Source organism: Chenopodium quinoa, unplaced genomic scaffold (assembly GCF_001683475.1).
Source record: "Chenopodium quinoa cultivar QQ74 unplaced genomic scaffold, ASM168347v1, whole genome shotgun sequence".
NCBI classification, from domain to species: Eukaryota; Viridiplantae; Streptophyta; class Magnoliopsida; order Caryophyllales; family Amaranthaceae; genus Chenopodium; species Chenopodium quinoa.
Window position 1 is genome coordinate 1,666,927 of NW_018744813.1, and position 12,616 is coordinate 1,679,542.

At 35.5% G+C, this 12,616-nt stretch overlaps 1 protein-coding gene across 1 annotated transcript; it reads left to right on the forward strand.

Annotated features, from left to right (window-relative positions):
- Nucleotides 1-2,029: 2,029 nt before the first annotated feature.
- On the forward strand, nt 2,030-3,399 carry LOC110704014. Its single transcript, XM_021881804.1, has 2 exons — nt 2,030-3,170; nt 3,360-3,399. The coding sequence occupies exon 1, from the start codon at nt 2,178-2,180 to the stop codon at nt 2,895-2,897; it is 720 nt and encodes a 239-aa protein (XP_021737496.1). The 5' UTR covers nt 2,030-2,177; the 3' UTR covers nt 2,898-3,170; nt 3,360-3,399.
- The last annotated feature ends 9,217 nt before the right edge of the window (nt 3,400-12,616 follow it).

The window sequence follows — 12,616 nt, forward strand, 5'->3', positions numbered from 1 at the left end:
TGTTTTAACCAGTTATGTAAATAAACACAATTAACATTTGAAGCTCCCACTAAATTCCGCATCCAACTTAATTAATCCAATTAATTAAGCCGGTAAAATCCAAAATTTGTTAAAATAAATTTTGCCAATGCCGCTCAAAACCGAGGCCTAGCCTCCAAAATTTATTAAAATAATTAAAAATAAATTAGATTAATAAAAAAATTAAAATGACAATTTAAGCAAAAATTACGTAGTCCAAAATGTCTAAGTGCTTAGCACTAAGACGTGGAGTGCTCACATTTTGCACAACCGTCTAATGCTCAATGAACGTGGGAGTGGTCCCGATGTCGCTAAGCGTTTGATAAGTCCTATTTTGCACATGTTTTAGGTGGGTATCTAAGCTCATTTTATTACAAAATTAGAGATCTTTGGTGCATATTTGCATTATTTGCTTAAGTTGTGCTCTACTACTCTTCGTTTGTGTGTTTTGATGAATTTCAGGTGATTTATATGCAAATGGAGTATGGTTGGCTAATATTGAGTATAATAATCATGGAGTATGAAAACATATTGCTTAAGAATATCAAATCATGTGTTCGAGACGAACTTGAGTGAAAATGAAGCAAAACGTTGATGAAATACTTGACAAATATGACACCTGTTCACTATTATGCTCATAACTTTTGATATACAAATGATAATGGAGTGATTCAAATTGCATTGGAAAGTAGACTTGAAGACCTTTCCAACGATATATTACACGCCTCAAACAGAGCTCCGGATATGAAGTTATGACTGATTTAAGATGAGTTAAATACAAACTATTTGCTGCAGCCTCTACGTGCCCGATCGGGCATGGTCCGCCCGGTTGGACCGGGCACATAGGAGTTAGATGATTTTTGGTATTTTCGAAGGTAGAAAGCAATTTATGAAGACCGCCCCACGCGCCCGATCGGGCAAGGTCCGCCCGGTTGGACCGGGCACGTGGTGGAAGAAGTGCTACGAAGGAAAGCAACTCCGTACTCTCACCGCCCGATCGGGAGGTGCTTGCCCGGTTGGACCGGGCACAGTTATGCGACACTCCGTATTATTATTTTCTTATTTTTAGGTCATTAAGGGTATAAATACCCCTTGTAATCTTCATTAGAAAGAAGTTTTAAGTTTTCCATTATTCCTCTTTCTCTCTCTAGAGTTCTAGTTTATTACTTTGAAGCAATTTTAATTCTTTCCATTAGATTTGAGCATTGTTTTTCAACAATTTAATTCCTTTCAATTGAAGAATCCTTGGTATTCACTTCTACTTCATTCTCTTTCAATTATAATTGCTTTTCAATTATGTTTTCCATATTCATGATTGTTATTGTTTCTTTCAATATGTGTGAGTAGATTTTCTATTCCAAGATCTAGGGTAGCCCAATTATGATTGATGCATGAATTAAAACTTTAAATTCCCCAATAATAATCCCAATTGACATGCTTAATTGATTGTGTTTATGCCAATACTAGATTAGGAATAATTAGTATTGTTATCATCCCTTTGTTCTTATTGCAACGGAAGTTGGGTATTAACGGGATTAGGTTATTCCAATTAAGGGTTTGAAGATCATCACGGAAGTAGATGATTGAATAATTAGGAATCTAGGCATGGTGTTTAATGTCCCTTATTCGCTTGATTCCACGGAAGTAGGCTTGATAGTTAATTTGGGAAGCCATTGATAACTTGGAAGAGACCTTTGGTATTATTATTAGGGATTGCTTTTCTTCTTGTCAATTGATTTATATATTGGGGGTAGATTTATTAGTTTATCAATCATAATCGTGGTAATGCTTGATCTTGGATGCTTTAGTTTATTGATTAATATTTCCTCTAGTTAATTGTGTTATTTAATATATTAGTTGATTATTATCATCCATTATTGATTGGTGACGTGCTTAGTGATTAATTGAGTCTGATTAATTGAATGAACCATAGTCTCTTGGGATTCGATCCTTACTTGCCCTACTACACAGTTAGAAGGAATAGTTAGGTTATTTTTGTTAGGTACGCGATAAGCCTATCAAATTTTGGCGCCGTTGCCGGGGACTAACGGTTTTCATCTAATTATTTGTGATTCGTTTTTGCTAAGATTTTGGTTTGTTGCTTTGGCTATTATTAACTTCTTTTTCTCTTATGAGTTGATGATATACATGCCTTGGAGATGGATGATTTATTGTCACGTCTTGCATCTGGCCATTGTTCTTGTTATTATCTTTATCATGAAAACCCTGATTGCCCTTATAGTGAGTATTTTGTTCGAGCTCCGGATGATTTTAGAATCTTTCCATTCATATATGATTATTCTAAAAAACGGTTTGTTCTAAATGAAATTTATTGGAGGATTCATGATGAATATTATCATAATTTGTATAATACGTCGGAGGAAGAATCATTTGTTGAAAAACCGATGGTTAAAGAGTCATTGGTTATAGAATCAGTGGTTGAGGTATCATTGGTTCCAATAGAAGAAGAATCATTAGTTGTAGAACCATTGGTTGAAAAGTCATTGGTTGTAGAACCAATGGTTGAAAATTTTTTTTCTTTTGCTAATGAACTTATTCGTGAGCGTAAAATAATAGAGACGTTATTGGGTGATGATAAAGAACAAGACTACCTCCATGTTCGTTCTATTAATTCTAAATTTTTAGCGGAGGAAGCAGAAGGTTGTGGTGTATCTTCATCTTTTTCTTTTGATTTTTCTTTTTACCTTGAGTTATCTTTGTGTGCTCCTAATCTTTTCTATGTAAGGATTACTGTGCTTGCAATTGAGCCCTATATAGTGCTTAATGAAATGTTTGCAGGAGCGTATGATAAGTTACTCAAGGCGTTAAATTCTTCTGATGGAAGGAGAATGGTCAAGCTTAAGACCTTGATAAACTAGCGCTTTGCGGGAGGCAACCCGTATTTCATTATTTTTATTTTAGTCTTTTCTAATTTTTGTGTGTTTTCATTTTTCTTTGATTCTTAGAGAGGTAAGGAGAGTACATCTTATGCTTGTGGGAGTTCTCTTGGTGCAGATTTTGATCTAAAAGGCTGATTTAAAAGGAGAAGAATTCGCTGGACTGCGTTCGAGTTCGATCAGGAAGAGCTCGCCCGATCGGGCGCGCGTATGGATCAGCAAAACTGCTCAATTTCGACAGGCCATAACTTTCTGGTTAATTATCGGATTTTTTTTATGTGACCTATCGTTGGAAAGATCTTTAAGTATACTTTCCAATGCAATTAGAATCACTGCATTATATTTTATACATCAAAAGTTATGATCAAAACAGTGCACATGACTCAATTTTATTCTTTTTCCCACTAACACTTTGTTTCGTTTTTGCTCAATTTTGTTCCAAAGAGATGCATTGCAATCCTCGAGGCTTTGGTGACATTATTTTGGGTGATGATGAAGATGAGGTTTGACTACAAGTTTCCCTTTAAGACAATGAGGACATTGTCTGATTTAGCTTGGGGGGAAGTTCTTGTGTACACAAGGTACATCTTTCACTCTCTCTTTCTACTTTAGTGTGTTTTCACTAGCAGTAAGGTTTAATGCTTTCTTCTGGAAAAAGAAATGAAAAATAAAAGAATCATGATAATGAACGGCCAACGGCCATTGAACTACTTCCCTGTGCCCCTATCCTTTATGCCAAAAGGTTTTGATTTATTTTCGATTGAAAGACTTGCATAGTGGACTAAAAGATCATGATTTGACCTTGAATTTGTTGATCCCTAGTAGGAGTCAAGGTTATTTAACTATGTATGATTCAGGAGCTTGACTGTGTTAACCGTGAGGCTTGAGCCTTATATATTCATTCTTGTGTGTGTTTAGTTCCTGGTGTAGCATTGATCTTAGTTTTGACTTTAGACTCTTAGTAGTGTGTCGTAATGCATTGCACGTGCACATTGAAATGACGAAGGCCATGTTCATTAGGTAGCCTCCAGACAAAATTAGAACATCAGTTCCCTTCTTGCTTACCCATGTTGTAGCTTGACTATATTTTTCATTAACTCCACAAAAATTACCCCTTGGCCCCAATTTGATTACTTTTCCCAAGTCTAGCTTGGGGGAGCTATTTTATGCGGTATTTTTGCGTGATTCTGTTTCAAGTTGCAATTGATGCGAAAATATTGAAAAGAAAAGGAAGAAGAAGAGAAAAAGTGAGAAAAGGAGGTTTGATTGAATTACTTGAAAAAAAAAGTAACATTTCTTGAAAAAGAAAGAGAGAAATAAAGAAAAGAAAGAAAAATATTTGGAAAAAGTTTCAAATGAAAAATTGTTGGATTGAAATAAAAAAAATAAAAAGATAAAAAAAAAAATATAAAGAAATGAAGCAAACAAGTAAAAGAAGGTTGAAGAGTTGAGAATGTAGGTGGATGAGATGATGGTTGTGTTTTCATTGTAATTGGGTTTGTGTTTCATTGATCGAAGTTGATGAATCGAGGTGTGACTCATCGCATTTGATAGTTCCCCCCGGTTAGACTATTATAGCTCTCATTCCCCAAATTATTGTCCTACCCATTCTTATTCCCGACCTACGTTACAAGCTTCACAAAGTCCTTCCGATCTTCGTGCATAGCATTGCGTTCATGTGAATTGAGTCTTTTGTCAAAATGCTGGAGTATATGTTGCATTTCAAGTCGACATTGACTAGGTTGAGCGTTATTATAACCCTCTAAACACGCGAGTGTTGTGAGATGGGGGGATTGCATTGTTGGTGGGGATGGTGAGAGATCGAGCTCATTTTTAGCTCGCCACATAAAAAGTGTGTTGAGTGACCACCGATGTGAGATACTCTAGTCTTCGATTCTTGAATTATAAATGGTTGGTCTCATTTGACGATTAATTAGGTGGATCGACGGTTTGAGTAATTTGATTGGTTGATTAGGATGCATGCTCGTTTGATTTCGATTTTGAATCCTTGTTTGATTTTGCATTATGGGGTGAAGCATGTTGTTTGGTTGTTGATTGTTGTTGATTATTGTTAATTGTCTTGCTTGAGGACAAGCAAGAGTTTAGCTTGGGGGAATTTGATAAGTCCTATTTTGCACATGTTTTAGGTGGGTATCTAAGCTCATTTTATTACAAAATTAGAGATCTTTGGTGCATATTTGCATTATTTGCTTAAGTTGTGCTCTACTACTCTTCGTTTGTGTGTTTTGATGAATTTCAGGTGATTTATATGCAAATGGAGTATGGTTGGCTAATATTGAGTATAATAATCATGGAGTATGAAAACATATTGCTTAAGAATATCAAATCATGTGTTCGAGACGAACTTGAGTGAAAATGAAGCAAAACGTTGATGAAATACTTGACAAATATGACACCTGTTCACTATTATGCTCATAACTTTTGATATACAAATGATAATGGAGTGATTCAAATTGCATTGGAAAGTAGACTTGAAGACCTTTCCAACGATATATTACACGCCTCAAACAGAGCTCCGGATATGAAGTTATGACTGATTTAAGATGAGTTAAATACAAACTATTTGCTGCAGCCTCTACGTGCCCGATCGGGCATGGTCCGCCCGGTTGGACCGGGCACATAGGAGTTAGATGATTTTTGGTATTTTCGAAGGTAGAAAGCAATTTATGAAGACCGCCCCACGCGCCCGATCGGGCAAGGTCCGCCCGGTTGGACCGGGCACGTGGTGGAAGAAGTGCTACGAAGGAAAGCAACTCCGTACTCTCACCGCCCGATCGGGAGGTGCTTGCCCGGTTGGACCGGGCACAGTTATGCGACACTCCGTATTATTATTTTCTTATTTTTAGGTCATTAAGGGTATAAATACCCCTTGTAATCTTCATTAGAAAGAAGTTTTAAGTTTTCCATTATTCCTCTTTCTCTCTCTAGAGTTCTAGTTTATTACTTTGAAGCAATTTTAATTCTTTCCATTAGATTTGAGCATTGTTTTTCAACAATTTAATTCCTTTCAATTGAAGAATCCTTGGTATTCACTTCTACTTCATTCTCTTTCAATTATAATTGCTTTTCAATTATGTTTTCCATATTCATGATTGTTATTGTTTCTTTCAATATGTGTGAGTAGATTTTCTATTCCAAGATCTAGGGTAGCCCAATTATGATTGATGCATGAATTAAAACTTTAAATTCCCCAATAATAATCCCAATTGACATGCTTAATTGATTGTGTTTATGCCAATACTAGATTAGGAATAATTAGTATTGTTATCATCCCTTTGTTCTTATTGCAACGGAAGTTGGGTATTAACGGGATTAGGTTATTCCAATTAAGGGTTTGAAGATCATCACGGAAGTAGATGATTGAATAATTAGGAATCTAGGCATGGTGTTTAATGTCCCTTATTCGCTTGATTCCACGGAAGTAGGCTTGATAGTTAATTTGGGAAGCCATTGATAACTTGGAAGAGACCTTTGGTATTATTATTAGGGATTGCTTTTCTTCTTGTCAATTGATTTATATATTGGGGGTAGATTTATTAGTTTATCAATCATAATCGTGGTAATGCTTGATCTTGGATGCTTTAGTTTATTGATTAATATTTCCTCTAGTTAATTGTGTTATTTAATATATTAGTTGATTATTATCATCCATTATTGATTGGTGACGTGCTTAGTGATTAATTGAGTCTGATTAATTGAATGAACCATAGTCTCTTGGGATTCGATCCTTACTTGCCCTACTACACAGTTAGAAGGAATAGTTAGGTTATTTTTGTTAGGTACGCGATAAGCCTATCAGCGTTACACCGCCCACATCAGCGAACTTTCACACATCAATAACGTGGCCCTTGATAGCCATGTTGTACGAACTCATTACACTACATTGCTTCGCAAGCAACGTCTACGCATATCCCCTATTAAACGACACATGCACCAAGTCCCAAGCCACGCACCAACATGCTCTTGCTTGCACCAGCCGCGGCCAGCCAAGCAAGGCAGCACACACAACGCGCACATCACCATGCTGCTGCTGCGCCGTGTTGCTGCTTGGTGCTTGCTGGCGCGCCATGCTGCTGGCAGCAAGCAGCAGCCACGCATAGGCTTGCGCGCAAGCACAGGCACCATCCTTGGCAGCCACATGCGGGCTGCTATGCAGCCCGGCTAGCCAAGTGATGTTCTTGCCTCGTTTTGCGTGCCATAGCCTCGGGATTTTGATCCCAATTTTGTGTGACATAATTATTAATTCTAAATCAATATTAGAACTAATTTATTTGAGAAAAATAAAAAATTTAAACAAGTCTAACTTAAATAAAATTTTCAAAGTGCATGTAACCAAAATAATTCCCAAAAACCAATCTATAATTAAATTTGTTTAACTTGGTGCAACAAAAATAAGAGGGAAATTACTCACTATTAATTTAATTAATTTAAATTAATCTTGAGTTTTTGACAAAATAAGAGTTGGAAAAACGAACATAAGTTCAATAAATATTCCAACTTTAATACTTTTGAATCCTTGAAAAATTATATCTTCCAATATGATGATAAACAATTTTCTATCACAAAAATTCAAACTTTATGATTCCAATCAACTAAAAAATGATTAAATCAACAAAGTTTAACAAAAATTCATGGAATTTAGTAATATAAAGTTTCAATCACTTAACATAATTAAAGATTGAATCTTTAATACTTGGAAGCCTCAAAGAACAACAATTTCACACTTAACGCAATGAGTTTGCAATTATGTGAAAAATAAAACCAAGCTTTCAAGCACAAATTACTACCAAGTAATCATGCCTAAAGAGGTTTAAAATTGCATATAAAATATGTATTGAACTAATTACATAACCACCATAACTATGCAATTGAAAACCCTAGAAAATTGCATTTCTGGTCATTTTTTTGGGTAAAAACCGTCCCTAGAAGAATGAAACCATTTCCATAACACATTTTCCACCCAAAATTCACTATTTTTGGGTCGAAATCTGGGTTAGGGGGCTGAAGATAGCTTAAATACGAGGTTAAAATAAATAAAACGAGCTACTAATCTAATTAGCACTTCAAGACCAGAAAATTAAGCCATAAAAAACACCTTGAAAAAGTATTATGATTTTAAAAATAAACGAGCATGGCTCCGATACCGCTATTGGGGTTTGACAAGTCCAACTTACCACGGAAACAACCCCGACCCAAAGAACCACTCGCAATTAATAAAACCATAAAGCATAACAAATAAACATAAAAGGATAAAATTGAAATTTACTTTTGACGCGTGCTTCGCCCTCAAAGACGGGCTCTTACTTGAAAGCTTAGCCCCGCTAACACGAGAGCCTCTAACGAAAGTCCATTCGCAAAAACTACCAGCGACTTTTAGGTCTGTTACCTCGATGTTAGCGAGGTTCGACCAAAACCCGAGTATTATGTGAGTTTAAGAGTTTTTGCTGATGCAATGCTCTATTGTACTCCTACTCAAGCACTCTTCCCAAAAACCCAAGATGGGTATTTATAGGCAAGAGCGAGAGTAGGAATTTCTATCCTATCAATGTGGGAGTCATGAAATTCCACAATTTATTTTAAAGCTAAATTAAAAAAAATAAGCAAACTAATAATACATCTACAAGTGGCACTATCATATGTAAAGGGTGGTGAGGACCACATGGAGAGTAGGGGACCATACTTGCTCCCCACTCAATACTTTCCTTGTGCCACATGTCCCTCACCCCACTTGCTTTCCATATGCTCCCACTTGCTCCCTTAGTACACGACCGTATGGCCCAACCACAGCCCGCCGAGAGCCCAGCCCGTGCGTGCGCTGCTAGCACGCACGGCTTGCGGCATCAAGCTGCTGCTAGCACGCATGCTTGCGGCTGCTAGTTGCTGCTAGCTGTGGTGCGCTAGTACGCACCAGCTGGCCATGCATGGCTCGGCTTGGTGCGCTTGCTAGCCACCTATGCTAGGACATTTTTGCCCCTAGCACTCGAATGCTCGGGGCACTCCGATGCTAGGGGTATTTTGGGAAATATTAGTGACTTATTATTATTTGTGCGTCTAGTCATTTATTATTTTTGACTCGACTTCCAACGCTCGGTTTCGACTCTCTAAGCTCGAATTTTCGACGTTTAAATATTTAATACTCAGGCGACGAATTAATTTCTTCCGAATTAATTCGTCGAGTCGGTTCGTTTACTGCAAAGGATATGACCCGAATGGTTCAGTCAAGATTAAGCTTTAATATTAATTATGCATTAATATTACTGATCGGAAGCGGCCTCCACCTACACATTCCGATAACTTGACCTTACTGAATATATTAGCTTTCTAATAATTCTGAACCCACTAACGGAATAGTACACTTGTTCGAAGGACACCATTCCCTTCATTATAATATATTAATTTCATCGTGTTTGAAATCTTCTAGGAGTAATATAGATATCTGAATAATCTATAATAGATGACCTATGATATGAGAATGTTATAATGGTACCATTGAGAAATGTTTTCAAACATCATTGTGAAATAGATTGCTAAACGTCCTTGAAAGAGTTTTATAATGCCGGCATATGATGGAACCGATAAATATTATGCATATGCAAAAGGAGTGGACTTGCGAATAAGGGATTTGAAATAAATGTCCACTTTCCTGTCGACATATTGATGATATTCAAAAGCTTATCATGGACCAGAAGTCTAACGAAATATAAATGATGATCATGATCAAAGTTTTCATGGACCAGAAGTCCATGGAAAAAGGGATTTTAAGAATCCGCTCTAATACAGTGTCTTGCATTTTTGAGTCTTATGTGCATATGTGAATCATAGGTAAATTATCATTTAATTATTGCATGTGTAGGAAGTCATTAGATGCATCATTCCTTACACACATTTTGTTCAATTGCATCATTCATATGTCATGAATTCTACGTCTCATTTACATGCATTAATTCTATACAATAATTTTGTGGTATATAAAAATGTTCATTATATATATAGTAAGACATATTTACTACAACTTTGATGGAATATTATAAAGACATGTTTATATTCAAATGGGCTTATAATTATGAAGAAATTATATATGACGTTGATCTAATATTATTTATGAATCATGTTAGAATAGTTCCCGAAGAACTTATATGCAACGTATTTTATAGCCGTACAAATTTTATATTTTGAACATTGTAATTATTATCAAAATTTTAGTCAATGTGAATACATCATTGGCATCTCAACCTGAAGATGGCGCATATGAAAGTTAGTGAAAATTCCTATTTGTATTTGCAAGAGAACTATCATGCCAATTATGAATATTATAAATAATATCAACGGAATACTTATGCGTGGAGCTGTTTTATTATAGTCTAGAAGAACCATGATCAATGTATATAATTACATGTGTTATATTAATTCATACGAGATTGAAAGCCAACATTAATAATATCAATGTGTTTCCATTAAGGAATGTTTGATCAAATAATGATCATCAATTTATATTATTCATGACCTCTAGAAGAAGGCATAACCGCATAAGTTTAACAATTAAAGTAACTTTATTTAAATAGAGGTCTTGAATGATATAGAGATAAATCCATACATGGTGAAAAGGCACTTCATATGTTCACGTGAAGACTTGAAGATGCAAATTCAAATTAGGAGGGTCGAAGAGCAAGATAAGGAATGATATTGTACTACATATGAGATGACACCTAACCATGTTGGATTCATTGCAGCACTAGATAATATCCAGTTGTGTATTCATCGGGGGGAGAAAATACGCGTTGCACTTTTTTTCCCTTAACCATGGTTTTGTCCCACGTTGGGTTTTCCTGGTAAGGTTTTTAATGAGGCAGCATCTCGAGCGTGGTTACATACGAAGAATGTTGTAATCTTTTTCCTTCATTAGGTTTTTATCCCACAGGGTTTTTCCTATTAAGGTTTTGATGAGGCATAGTCTTCGATAATAGACATCGAATGGGGAGTGTTATGAAATATTTGTGGATGTCTATATACTCATGTACCCTCCGAACATTCTAGATTTAGGGTTTATCATAATCAAAGCAAATCCTAGCATTGTATTTGTATATATCCCCTACTCTATGGAATAAACACATATAGATTAATTCTCTCTCAAACTCTCATATTTCCCCTTTATTTCACAACAACACTTTTTTTTTTTTTTTTTATTTTAAAACAATTTGAGGTTAGACTAGAGAAATGGGTAATTTCTCACCAAAAAAAATAATAATTATAATAAAAATAAAAAAGGAGTTGAGGAATTAAGGGGAGGGGCTCTAATTTCCTAGAGAGAATAGAAATAATACTGGACTTTAGTCACTAATTAAATATATATACATATATATATATATATATATATATATGTATGTATATATACAATTATTGTTGTTGGAACATTAATACTTAAATCCCTCTACAAAAATTTAAGAACGCACCTGTGTGACCGTATCAAAACACGAATGTATGAATTTTAAAAAGAAAACCCAATTAAAATTTCTTTTATGTATTGATATCTATTAAAAAAAATGTTGTTTGATTGATACAGATTTAAGGTAATTTTCCCTTTTTCGTGTTTAATTGGTGTGTGTTATTAAAAGTGTACATTGTAACATAATTATCTATATTGAGCTATCACACGACTGTTGATGTGAAACATTGAGAGGGGAGTATTTTGGATTTTCTATCTTCTCCATTAACCCCACATCTAAATAATAATAATATACACTATAGTGATTGTGGTTTTTACAAAACTAATGCATTTCTCCACGAAAAATAAAAACTCATTAAACAAATATAAAGTTTGTCATGGGAAAAGAGCTACTCGTGGAACAAATGTTAATTTTGCCACAGAAAAGAGCTACTTGTGGCACAAATATAAAATTTGCCACGGGAAAAAGGGCTATTCGTGGCACAAATATAAAATTTTCCACGGGAAAAGCGCTACTCGTGGCACATGTGTGATATTTGCCACGGGAAATAATTACCCGTGGCATAAATTATTCTTCTAACTTGGGTTTTGAATCATAATTCATTTTTCCCGTGGCTAGATGAAATTATGCCACGAAATTTAAATTCTCATAGCATAATTCATGGCATAAGTGATGATTTGTTGTAGTGTTAGGGTTGGCCCAAGGCTTGTTGCTATTCAACTCATTGTGTGACTCAATGTGTTTGACATGTGTGACTCGTCATGACTCAAGTTGTAAATGACTCGTGCGTGCATTGTATTGTAATTGTGCTCGTGCGAATCAAAATGCAGAAAATTTAAAAAATCCCGTCATTTTTTTTTACTGACTTTCTTCCGAAAAATAAAGACGTGAAAAGAAAGAAGTGAAGTGTTTGAGGGTGCATGTTGAATGAATTTAGTCAAATGTATGTGCTGATGTTATAACTCATGGTGCAAGGATTGTAGCAACCTAGGCTATCTTAATATTAATATTTAGACGTCGAAAATTTGAGCTTGGAGCGTCGAATTCAATCATCGGAAGTCGAGTCGAAATAATGAAGGCCGAGACTGTAAAATAATAATAAATAAACAATTACTGAAATACCCGTAGGATCGGAATGCCCTGAGCGAACCGATGTCTAGGGGCATTTGGTAAAATCTGAGGTGGATAGCAAATGCACCAAGTAGAGCCTAGGCTGGCTGGTGCATGCTAGCACAC

Coding starts and splice junctions, on each gene's coding strand:
- LOC110704014 (XM_021881804.1), top strand. CDS start 2,178: ATGGATGATTTATTGTCACGTCTTGCATCTGGCCATTGTTCTTGTTAT.